The sequence below is a fragment of the Hypanus sabinus genome, chromosome 5, assembly GCF_030144855.1.
Source record: "Hypanus sabinus isolate sHypSab1 chromosome 5, sHypSab1.hap1, whole genome shotgun sequence".
NCBI classification, from domain to species: Eukaryota; Metazoa; Chordata; class Chondrichthyes; order Myliobatiformes; family Dasyatidae; genus Hypanus; species Hypanus sabinus.
In genome coordinates, this window is record NC_082710.1 from 40641413 (window position 1) to 40654891 (window position 13479).

Genomic DNA, 13479 nt, shown 5'->3' on the forward strand with positions numbered 1-13479 from the left:
ACACTTCATGGTAGACATGACAGCGCACCTGAACACGCTGAACACAGCTCTTCAGGGGAAAGGACGCACAGCCCTACACATGTTGGAGGATGTTTTGGCATTCGAGCGCAAGTTGACAGTGCTTGCCAGAGATTTACAGAAAGGCACATTGTCTCACTTCCCCAATTTGAGTGAGTTCAAACAAGGTCACGACATGATAAATTCGGAGTATTTACATTCTGCAATCATCGCAATGCAAACATCATTTGGGAAATGCTTCTGTGAGTTCAGAGAGGAAAAAAACACATTATCCCTCCCGGTCACTCCCCTAAGCATCGATCCATCCCTACTGAATACGACTGCATTGGCAGGTGTGAGTCAACCTGATCTTGAGATGGAACTGGCCGACCTAGCCGACAAAGACATATGGGTGTCCAAGTTTAGACGCTTGACAGCAGACCTTGAAGTTGTTGCCCATCAGAAGGACGTTCTTGCTCAGAATCACAAACGGAGTGATATTGAAAACCTCCCCAAACCAGACAAACTTGTGTTCGAAACATGGAATGCTATCCCCGACATTTATGTAAACATTAAAAAGTATGCGTTTGGAGTCCTGTCGATCTTTGGATCCACATATGTATGTGAGCAGGTGTTCTCCAACATGAACTTTATTATAAACAAACATCGCGCACGCCTCACAGATGACAGCTTGCGATCCTGTGTAAAGATGAAGGTGATGTCATACAGCCCTAATGTGCAGACGCTGTGCGCTGAGGTCCAGGAGCAGAAATCCCATTAACAAAGTATGATAAATATTTTAATTGCCTATTATTTTACGTATATTCATATTTTTTCATTGTTCAGTGTGTTATGAAGGTACCACAGCTCTGAGGGGCCGAAGGAGCGGGAGCAGCCCCATCCTTCCGGAGAATCGCAAGATCGCTATTAATTCAGGACTCGGAAGCGAGAGACAATGCAACGGTTTTGACCATTGTTCGTAGGGGCACCTGTGTCACGTGCATGTCCCGGCTACGTGACAACTATCATGGGCATGAACACCCTCGAGCAATGTGGGGGTGGAGATTGCATCACCCTACTTTGATGGACAGCTACAACTCGGCAGGTAAAGATAAAAGGGGGCTGCAGGAGGCAGTACCCACAGAGAGAGAGACACTCCCGAAGAACTCGATTGCTCAACGCTCCCGAGAGAGCTGGAAGCCGCGCAACGCCACGTGCGCTCCTAACTCCTTTGGCCTCGGGAGTGGGTGGCTGATGATACCGAGAAAGACATCGCACTAACAAAGGGGAAAACAACGCTCCCCTGATTTAACGGAGTGGCTGCGTAAAGACCCGGGCAAGTTCTCTTTTCGTTTTCACCGATCCCTCTAAAACACGTGAAACCCAGCTGGAGGGCAAAAGTCTGCAGACTTCTGAGTGACTTTTATATTTCCAACGGACAACATATTATCCCCTAAACAACAGTCGAGATTATTTCATAATGATGATTATTGCTATACCCGCATTTTAGATTGAGTTTTACTGACATATACGATTTGAATGTTTGTATTAACCTTGCTTTTTGTGCTCCCCTTTTGAATAAAACGTTTGAAAAGAGTGCCATCAGACTCCAACGGACCTCTCTATCTTTGCTGGTGAGTTATCCAGTTACGGGATACGTAACAAGTGAAATAGTCCTTTTATTTTTCAGGTTGACAGCTGGCTGACGTTATTTTTGGTTTGCTGCTGGTGGAAAATTTAAGTTCGGCGTTTTTCATAAATACAAGAAGGACTCAAATAGACATTGAGTATTTTTCTTAAAAGTAATCTTCAACCCAACGTCTTTTTTTCGGAGTTCAAAATGTTTTTGTTGCATGCAGAAATGTAATTTTGTTTTCTCTGCAGGAGTTCATCGATTTCATAAATGCAACACATTATAGTTTGTTTATACATAGCATAAAGGCAAAGAAAAATGTTGTATGCAGTGTTATTTCATTTTAAATGTCAAACGGGTTTTGTGGCTCCCAGTGTTTTCTTTTCTGTGGGAAACAGGTCCAAATGGCTCTTTCAGTGGTGAAGGTTGCTGACCCCTGACCTAGGGGAAGCTGCCATCACAGAAAGAACATACAAACTTCAAAGAGGTCACCCCTCAGGGTGGAGGAGCAACACCTTATATCCTTTCTGGGTGACCTCCAACCTGATGGCACAAATACTGATTTCTCCTGGTATAGAGAAAAAAATCCTTCCTTCCCCACTCTAGCAGTTTATCTCTGCTCACCTCCCTAGCAGCTTCCCCAGATGCCCCTCCTCCTTCCCTTTCTCCTATGGTCCTCTCTCCTCTCCTATAGATTCCAGCTGTTTACCTTTCCTACCTCCTGGCTTCACCCATCACCTTACTATCCTTCTTCCCCCCCCCCCCACCTTTTTATTCCGATATCTCACCCCATCCTTTCCAGTCCTGAAGAAGGGTCCCTTGCTGAAATGTCAACTGTTTATTCATTTCCATAGATGCTGCCTGACCTGCTGAGATCCTTTATTTTGTGGATGTTGCTTTGGATTTCCAGCATCAGTAGAATTTCTTCTGTTCAAGTTTATGGGAACCCACTTAATATCTCTGTTCTGACATGCAAATAACACCCAAAATGCACAAGCCAACAAACTTTCATATGGCCATCAGAGCAACCTGCGGATTCTCCAGCCAGACCCCCCTCACTGATCATGAACTTGGCTACTTCATGCTGGGAATTTTAAGCCAGCCCACCAGGTCTAGGTCAGGTCTGTGCAAGCAAACACACTGGCAGTGTCTTAGGGCAGCAGTTCATATAATGTCTCCCTGAAAATTACTAAGATCATAAGACATAGGAGATGAATTAGGCCATTCAGCCATTGAGTCTGCTCTGCCATTCCATCATGGCTGATCTAGGACCAACTCCATACACCTGCCTTCTCACCATATCCCTGATGCCCTGACCAGTCAGGGAAACGATCAACTTCAGCCTCAAATATACCACATGGACTAGGCCTCCATCGCAGTCTGTTCAAGAGCACTCCACAGATCTACTACTTTCTGACTAAAAAAATCCTGCTTAGCTCTGTTCTAAAGGGACACCCCTCCATTTTGAGGCTGTGCCCTCTAGTTCTGGATACCCCCCACCATAGGAAATATCTTCTCCACATCCACCTTATCTAGTCCTTTCAACATTCAAAGGGTTTCAATGAGATCACCCAGCATTCTTCAAACCCAAAGCTGCCAAACATCCCTCGTATGTTAACCTCTTTATTCCCAGAATCATCCTGGTGAACCTCCTCTGGGCCCTCTCCAATAACAACACATCCTTTCTGAGATATGGGGCCCAAAGCTGTTGACAATACTTCAAATGCAGCCTGACTAATGGCTTATAAAGGCTCAGCATTATCTCCTTGCTCTTATATTCTATTCCCCTTGGAATAAAAGCCAACATTGTATTTGCATTCTTTACCACAGACTCAACCTGTGAATTAACTTTCTGGGAGTCTTGCATGAGGACTCCTAAGTCCCTTTACACCTCTGCTGTTTGAACCTTCTCCCCATTTAGGTAATAGTCCGCACTATTCTTCCTTTTACCAAAAGTGCATTATCATACATTTCTCAGCACTGTATTCTATCTGCCACTTTCTTGCACATTCTACCAATTTGTCTAAGTCCTGCTGCAATCGCATTGCTTTCTCAGCACTACTTACCCCTCTACCTATCTTTGTATCATCCACAAACTTTGCCACAAAGCTATCAACTCCATAATCCAAATCATTGACAAAACAATGTGAAAAGTAGCAGTCCCAATACTGACCCCTAAGGAACACCACACCGGCAGCCAACCAGAAAAGGTCCCCTTTATTCCCACTCGTAACCTCCTGCCTGTCAGCCGTTCCTCTATCCATGCCAGTATATTTCCTGTAACACCATAGGATTTTACCTTGTTAAGCAGCCTCATGTGTGGCACTTTATCAAATGCCTTCTGAAAATCCAAGCAAATGACATCCACCACCCCCCCTTTGTGCACCCTGCTTGTTACATCGTCAAAGAACTCTAACATATTTGTCAGGTCAGGTTTCCCTTTATAGAAGCCATGCTGACTTTGATTTATTTTATCATTAGTTTTCAAGTACCTCTAAACCTCATCGTTAATAATAGAATTCAATACTTTCTCAACCACTGGGGTTAGGCTAACTGGCCTATAATTTCCTTTTTTTTTGCCTTCCTTCCTTCTTAAAGAGTGGAGTGACACTTGCAATCTTCCAGTCCTCCGGGACTATGCCAAAATCAAGTGATTCTTCAAAGATCATGACCAAAGTATTTGTTTCTCTTCAGCATCCTCTCTCAGGACTCTGGGATGTAGTCCATCTGGCCCAGGTGACTTATCCACCTCAAGACCTTTAAACTTGTCTGGTACTTTTTCCTTTGCAATGACAATCACTCTTGCTCCGTGACACTCATGGACCTCTGGCATACTGCTAGAGTCTTCCACAGTGAAGACAGATACAACACATTAGCTTCATCTGCTGTTCCTTTGTCCCTCAATACTACCTCACCAGCATCATTTTCAATATCAACTCTCACCTCCCTTATACTCTTTATATAACTGAAAAAAACTTTTGGTATCCTGCTTTATATTATTAGCTAGTCTACCCTCATATTTCATCTTTTCCCTTCTTATAGCTTTTATTGTTGCCTTTTGTTGGATTTTAAAAGCTTCCCAATCATCCAAACTTCCCATTCACTTTTGCTACCTTATGTGCCCTTTCCTTGGCTTTTATGCAGTCCTTAACTTCCTTTGTCAGCCACCTGCCATTTGAGAACTTATTCCTGTGTGGGATATATCTACCCTGTGCCTTGTGAACTGTTCCCAGAAACATCAGTTATCTCTGCTCTGCTATCATCCCCACCAGTATCCTCCTCCAATGTACCTGGGCTAGCTCCTCTCTCATGCTTCTGTAATTCCCTTTATTCCGTTGTGATACAGATACACGTGAGTTATGCTTCTCCCTCTCAAACTGCAGTATGAATTCAATCATATTATGATCACTGCCTCCCAAGGGCTCCTCTACGTTAAGCTAATAAAATCTGGGTTTTTGACACAACACCCAATCTAAGATAGCCTTTCCCTGAGTCGGCTCAAACACAAGCTGCTCTAAAAAGCCATCTCATAGGCATTCAACAAATTCCCTGTCTTGTGATCCAACACCAACCTGATTTTCTCAATCTACTTGCACATTGAAGTCCCCCTATTAAATTATGTCATTAATCTTATTACATGCCTTTTCCAGCTCCCTTTGCAATCTCAACCCTACGCCTTGGAGGCCTATATATGATTCCAATGATGTTTTTTTTAAACTCTCGCAATTTTTTAACTCCACCAATAAAAACTCATTCTCTGACCCTATGCCACCTCTCTCTAAAGATGTAATTCCACCCCTTACCAATACAGCCACACCACCACCTATGCCTTTCTGCCTGGCATAGTATATCCTTTGATGTTTGACTCCCAACTATGGCCTTCTTTCAGTCCACAACATCATACCAACCAAATGGGTACTTGGGTTTAGAAATTTGGGGTTCATTTGTTTGATATGGAAACTTGCACACTAATTTTGAATACAAGCTCACAGCTCACAAGGGATTTGTTCACATGTATTGACAAACAATTAACTGACATAACATGTTACCAAATTGCAGATAAAATTTGCAGAACACAAGTTCTGTTTTGATGACTGGAGACAGTGATTCCAATGTTACTAACTATGTGCTAAATATTGGAGGTTCCAGATAAAACACTTATTTGTTTAAAATCAAATTAAAGTCCCTGACATCCATGACATTTGAAATGATGTTTCTGACATTTAAAGCAGCTTGTTTGTTCAGCTAGATGGATGCAACTGAATAAAAAGACTAGTGTGATCAAATTGCAGTGAGTTATTTAAAATTTACATAACATCATTTCTGTTTCGTTAGAAGACCATTTAATTAATAACTATCACTAAATTTATTATGAGCCATCTACACAGTGAAAATGTGACATAAGCAGGTATGATTTCCCACTTCTAAAATGGTATATGTCAGAGTTACGCAAGAATGCAAATGTCAACATAGCTGTTCTGTGTGAAGTGTATTGAGGGACATTGCCTGGGGTGAATCTTATTCCATATCCCAAAGGTTAGAAAATTTTGTATTATCCAACCACCTTACAGAATTAATTGTCCTCACTTTAAACTTTGGATAAATATCACAGTCTTATGAAAGTTTGAGACCTTATAAAATAAAATCCTAAGTAACAGATGTTTTTCAAAAATCTGACGAAGAGTCAGAACAACATCAGTGCTTCTTTTGCAGACTTTTAGGACTTTCATCTCAAGACAGAAAAATTATGGCTACAAGATTTGCTATAGCCCAGTGTAAAGCAGCAATACATCAAAGGAACTCACTTTCATGAGTTATTGAACTGAAAAGATCAGGATGTCAACTCAATAACATCTATAGCTGCACTTTAAACATTACACATTCTGAGGTACTAAATCAGGATCATTTAGAAACTGATCAAACACATAATCAGAAGCTTAGAGACTACAGGTAGCTTTTAAAGATAGGGTATTGATGCAGAGAATCTCACAAGGATTTCCTGCCCGAGGCAAAATAGATAACGCTGCAGCAAGGTGCAGAACAAGAAACTGACTTGAAAACATGGCCGTCAGCAGCAGACTTCGGATAAGTGCATCATTGAATGGATTGTGGTTAGAGCAGAGGTAGATGCAGTGGGACTGGGGTTAAACATCATTATAATAGAGGGGCTAAAGGGACCCAATCAGTTATAGGTTATTTCCAACTAAGACACTGACTGCTAACAGTGATGGAATCATTGCTAACCATGCTAAGACTGCAGAAATCAGAGAAGGTAGTTTTGGTATTGCTAATGTCCATGTTAAGTAACATCTGCAACATTGAAGGTGTTCTAACTAACATTACCAAGCGGCCTGCAGCATCTGGAGGATGAGTTGAGAGAATGGCCGGAGGAGAACGGCTGCCGTCAGGATACATTCCAACCAACCTAATAATCAAATGATGTGAAGAAGGGTGCCCGAGAACGCTTGATAGGGTGTCTAGAGTTCATGGCAGAATCACTGAAAGATAACAACTTACGGCCTTCTAGAGTGAAGAGGGCCAAGATTTCATTTGGATGGTCAGACACCCATAAACATTGTCCCTGGTTCCCATCTACACAGAAACCAGAGTGAAAACTTAAGGAAACCCTTTCATAACAACAAGATTTCAGTGACCAAGGTTTCTTTTATAAACTTTGCCAGGTGATGAATTGCACCCAGTAGTGGCAGAGCGATCACAACTTGAGTACAATGTTCCTGAGGGATTACCCAAGAACAGAACATCTGCTTCATGACATCAATACCAGTTGATCGTTTACAAACACTTCATCTTTACCTTTTCACAGTATATGCTAGTTTCTCCAGTTCTGTATTCTGTGACATAACATCTCGGATAAAGTTCTTGATCACACACTCGTATTGGCGAATCAGCCTGGGCTCTGCTGTTTTTAGCTTTTGGTAAAGAGCAGCAACTTGCTGGGGTCTGCTCAGAGAAAGAGAAAAAAAAAATCAGGATAATGAAACAGAAGTGATAAGGAGGCTTAACCAGGGGCCTCTCCAAAACCTGCAATCCAATTCTAGTTATTACATATTTTTTAAGGTAAAAGCATCTTTAGCATTTGTTTTCTGTTCAACATTTGGAGCCGTCACCAACAATATCCATGCATTGCCTAAAAATTTAAAACTGAAGTGAGAAAGAACATCAAAAACTGAGCATTAAAGACACCAAATGTAATAGGGCAAACATCCTTCACATTCAAAAGTTCAAAGTAAATTTATTATCAAAGTAAATAGTATATGTCACCATATACAACCCTGAGAGTCATTTTCTTGCAGCATTCACAGTAAGTACAAGAAACACAATAGAATCAATGAAAGACCATGCCCAACAGGACAAACAACCAATGTGCAAAATACAAGTTGTGCAATTACAAAAAAAAATAAGCAATAAATAGAGAAAATGAGATGAAGAGTCAATGAAAGCAAGTCCATATTTTGTTCTGTTTGTCAAATTGTCACTCACCTATTTAACCCAATGTATTACAGTAGTCTCCTCACTTTCATACTTAGCTTGGAAAAAGTTGTATTCACACTCACTGAACCTTGTCTGTGTTGTTGATATTCACTGTAAATATGTGGCCTTAGGCAAGTCATTGGTTAAACAATACAAATCCAAAAACTGCTCATTTATTCCATGGTCTACCTGTTACGCTTTGTAAATATAAAACATAAAGCTACTGGCAAGAGAAACACAGAGTCAGGAGATAACACATGTACCATCGTTTTTACTTTAAGACATGGTCATGTCATGACATATACAATTCATGTATTTTTACATATAACCTGTAATGAATTATTTAAACCAAGAATGCTTACCCAAATATTTACAATATTACTCAAATATTACTGAAATAGTAAATACACAACACTCCTCCCTACTTAGCTATAAACTCCAACTCAATATGGAATGTACCTCAACACACACACACACATATATATACACACATTGTGTGTGTGTGTGTGTGTTTGTGCACGCGCGTATGAAAAAATATGATACAGCTACTATATAGACATCCATAGCATAGTAAGTTTCAAATTGTCTCATTCAGGCCCCAAGATTCAATCACTGTGGAGGCTTTCTTAGTCATGTGGGCTAACATCTTTCCTGACTGGAGGGTGGGGGGTTGGGGTCAGGACAGACCTGTGATTTTGAAGTAATCTCAGGTTCTGGGGCCTCCTCCGTGGTGGTTGTAGGAGTTGACTCTGGGCCTGCAGGAAGTGGCTTTGACAGTGCTGAACACCTTTCTTCTAGACATCTTGGCACCCCAAACAATGCATGGCAAGCTCCACTGGACAATGTGGATCCTAATGTGTGAGTAAAGTGTCTGACATCATTTCTTTTACCTTTTGGAAAGACACCTTATACTTCTTTATCCGTTGTCATTTCTTCCCGATTGGCAGTAATGAGTCCAATAGCCAGGTTTGGCAGGAACCTGTTATGATAATCGACAAATCCTAAAAAGGACCGGAACTGTGACACATCCTTCGGCCTTGGGGAATCCACCACTGCTTGAATATTCTCAGCACACTTATGTAATCCTCGTGCATCAATGGTGTGACCACAGTATGTAAAGCTTGGTTTAAAGAATTCATACTTTGTAACGTGCCCTGAGCCCGTAATCTTTTTAACGTTCTCGAGATTTTGGAGATGTCCCTTCTCATCCTTAGTGGTAACAATGTCATCCAGGTAACAGCGAGAATCAGGGCAGCCTTGCAGCACCTGATCCACAGCTTTCTGCCAGAGTGGCGCTATAGATGCTACGCTAGTCAGTCCAGGTCAGGAGCAGCATCTCCAACACCATCACACTGAGCATGGGGGCCCCCCCAGGGCTGTGTGTTCAGTCCACTGCTGTTCACTCTGCTGACCCATGATCGTGCTGCAACACACAGCTCGAACCATATCATCAAGTTCGCCGATGACATGACCGTGGTGAGTCTCATCAGCAAGAACGACGAGTCAGCTTACAGAGAGGAGGTGCAGCGGCTAACGGACTGGTGCAGAACCAACAGCCTGTCTCTTAATGTGAACAAAAGAGATGGTTGTTGACTTCAGGAGGGCACAGAGTGACCACTTCCCGCTGAATATCGATGGCTCCTCGGTAGAGATCGTTAAGAGCACCAAATTTCTTGGTGTTCGCCTGGTGGAGAATCTCATCTGGTCCCTCAACATCAGTTCCATAGCAAAGAAAGCCCAGCAGTGTCTCTACTTCTGCGAAGGCTGAAGGAAGTCCATCTCCCCCACCCCCCCACCCCCCATCCTCATCACATTCTACAGGGGTTGTATTGAGAGCATCCTGAGCAGCTGCATCACTGCCTGGTTCGGAAATGGCACCATCTCGGATCGCAAGACCCTGCAGCGGATAGTGAGGTCATGTGAGATCATCGAGGTCTCTCTTCCTGCCATCAAAGACATTTACGCTACACGCTGCATCCGCAAAGGAAACAGCATTATGAAGGACCCCATGCACCCCTCATACAATCTCTTCTCCCTCCTGCAATCTGGGAAAAGGCTCCGAAGCATTCGGGCTCTCACATCCAGACTATGTAACAGTTTCTTCTCCCAAGCTATCAGACTCCTCAATACCCAGCGCCTGGTCTGACACCTCACTGCCCTATTGTCCTGTTTATTATTTATTGTGATACTTGCACTCTTTTGTGCACTTTATGCAGTCCTGGGTAGGTCTGTAGTCTAGTGTAGTTGTTGTGTGATGTTTTTCTCTGTGTTGTTTTTGTTTTTTACGTACTTCAGTCTAGTTTTTGTAATGTGTCATGTAACACCATGGTCCTGAGAGACATTGTCTTATTTTTACTATGTACTGTACCAGCCGTTATGGTCGAAATGACAATAAAAGTGACTTGACTTGACTTGAAAAAAAGCCAATTATAGCAAAACGCCCTTTGTGAGTGCTTGGGGTGAGAAACACTTTGGATTCCTCTTCCATCTCCATCTGCAGGTAGGTCCACTTTGCTGAAGTGTTTCTCCCAGAACGGTTTGTAAAAATATCCTCTATCCTAAGCAGAGGGTATTGATCACCACACATCCTGACAGACCCATCCTTCTTGGCTACTGGTACCACTGGCATTACCCATGGGCTCCACTCAACCTTGGCAAAAATTCCTTCAGCCTCCATGCAATGCGGCTCACTAGCTTTTTTTAAAAATCACGGATGGTACGAGGAACCAGGAAAGGCTTTGTAAAACTTAGGTGTGGCACTTTAGTAACTTTGAAATGCTATTCAAACTCAATCAGTGGAATGACTGATACAGCCAAGTCAGTCTCCAATGCCATTTTAATTAATTTGCATTGACTTCTGGTGTAAGCATTTTGCCTGTCTCATTAGTTTTCTCATTACAAATTTCAAGGCCACCCAGTCCAATGTCACTCTCAGTTTTCATCAACAGCAGGCAGATTGGTGCTCCTTTTGAAATTGCAACTTGACTTTTTATCCTTCTCTCGTCCCTATGCAGTCTATTTATTTTTGTCTGCCCAAAAGGTCTTTACATTGTTCTTACAAAGTTCTTACATTGATGCATTTTCTGCAAGTTTCGCCTTTAAATCTGCATTGGTTTGGTGTATGCGAGACCCTGCCACAATATCAGCAAAGCTAACTTCAGCTGGTTCAATTGGAGCAGTTAAACTTCTAAGTAATCAGTATGCCTTTAAACCCAATGCACTCAGCAAAATTAGTACTTGTTTCTCATTTTTGCAGCTTCAAGATGGTGCTGTGTATGGTGGCCGTGTTGTGAGCTTTGTTCCAAAGTATTCTACTAATTTCTACGATTTTCTGTTCAAGTAGCTGATAGTCACATCAGATACGATAGACTGACCCTTCTGAACATCAGAAAGACGACATTTACCCACCATGTATCGCCTTCCTACACTGGGATCCCCTGCTTGCATGATCCATGGGAGACTCATCTCTTACACCACCACTACCTCGGAAGAAGCTCCAGAGGCGAGGGAGAAGGGCCGGCGTCCTGGTGAGGCTGAGACGTTGTGCAAATCAGCCACTGTTCCCCAGCATACTCCTGGCTAACGTTCAGTCCCTAGGTAACAAGCTTTGTGAACTGACAGCCAGAATCTCCTATCAGTGGGAAAGAAAGGAATGTAATGTTTTGTGCTTCATGGAGACCTAGCGGATGGAGGAGGTACCGAATAGCGCCATCGAGCCCTCTGGGTTCTCCCTGTTCCGGGCGGACAGGTCGAAAACCCTCGCTGGGAAGAGTAAAGGAGGAGGGGTATGCTTCATGGCCAACAATACATGGTGCGATCCTCAGAGTGTGCATGCCCTCAAATCGTTTTGTTCCGCAGACCGGGAATACCTGGTGCTGCTGTGCAGACACTACTGGCTGCCTCGGGAGTTCACAGCTGCGATCGTCACAGTAGTGTACATTCCACCACACAGTGGTTTAATTATTGGAATACATACATTTCTTAAGTGTTTTATACGCATAGAAAGGTAAAATGTATACTATATACTAAGACACACGTTTGACTGACGCTAAATAATACCAGATGTACCTGTTCCGATTTACTTATAATACCTAATACAAAGTAAATGCTATGTAAATATTTGTTATACTGTATTCTTAGAGAATAATAACAAGGAAAAAGTCTGTACATGCTCGAACAACAAGTGCTGTAGAGGGAACTTCTGGTTTCTTTTTCGATTCCAATCCGTGGTAACCCACGCACATCCTCCCGTATACTTTAAATCATCTCTAGATTACTTATAATACCTAATACAATGTAAATGCTATGTAAATAGTTGATATACTGTAATGTTTAGGGAATAATGACAAGAAAAAAAAGTCTGTTCATGCTCAAACAACAAGTGCTGGAGAGAGAACTTCCAGGTTTTCCCGGTCCACGGTTGGTTGAATCCGTGCACATGGAATCTGCGGATAAGGAGAGCCGATTGTATATCCAAATGCTTGTATATCCGGTCGCTTAGAATTCCATGCATTAACTAACCCATTACCAATGTCAGGCTCAACGGCCCATAACTTAGTCTTATTCTTGGAGCCCTTCTTGAACAACAGAACATTAGCCAACCTTCAGTCCTCCAGCATCCCACCCATGGCTAATAAAGTTTCAAATACCTCTGCCACAGCCCCTGCAATTTCTGAACTCACCTCCCACAAGGTCCAAGGAGACACACTGGTAGATCCTGGGAACTTATTCCACCACCCCTAATTCTCCTCAAAACAACAAGCACCTCCTCTTCTGTGATCTGGATAAAGTCACTACTGTTTTCCCTCAGTTTTATAGACTCTTTTGTCCACCTCTGGAGCAAATACAGACACAAAAAAAATCTATTTAAGATCACCCCAAGTCTTTCAGCTCCATGCATAAATGACCACATGAACCTTCAAGTGGACCAGTATTGCCCTTGCTGTTCTGAATATATCTGTAGAAGCCCTTCCCCTTCACCTCGTCTTGGCAGAGCAACCTCACATTTTCTTTCAGCCCTCCTGATTACCCTCCATGTTCTCTTGCACTTTTTATAATCCTTAAGTACCTCATTTATTCAGAACCCAATATAAAATTTGGAAATCGAAAGAATATAGTACAAATGGAATAGATAAAGGGCAAAACAATTATTTTTTAAAAAAACATACAATATTGAATTCTGTTGGAATCACAGTTCACACATTTCAGAACCAGACATTACTGTCAGTGGTTAAGGCTTACTTCATTTAAAACTTCAGGAAGAAATCACATTTTCAGATTTTAGTGAAAACTCCCAAAGGTTTCGTTAGTTCATATTTCCCGTGGTGAAATGCTGCGTTCCATGGTGCAACAGCTTC

General features: G+C 42.2%; 1 protein-coding gene across 2 annotated transcripts in view; it reads right to left on the reverse strand.

Annotated features, from left to right (window-relative positions):
• rasef (RAS and EF-hand domain containing) overlaps nucleotides 1–13479 on the reverse strand; it is an 83319-nt gene that overhangs the window by 56562 nt on the left and 13278 nt on the right. For both annotated transcript variants that reach the window (XM_059969791.1, XM_059969792.1), the window contains exon 2: nucleotides 7445–7591. In XM_059969791.1, the coding sequence (XP_059825774.1) occupies nucleotides 7445–7591 (147 nt within the window). The remainder of the gene's footprint in view (nucleotides 1–7444; nucleotides 7592–13479) is intronic.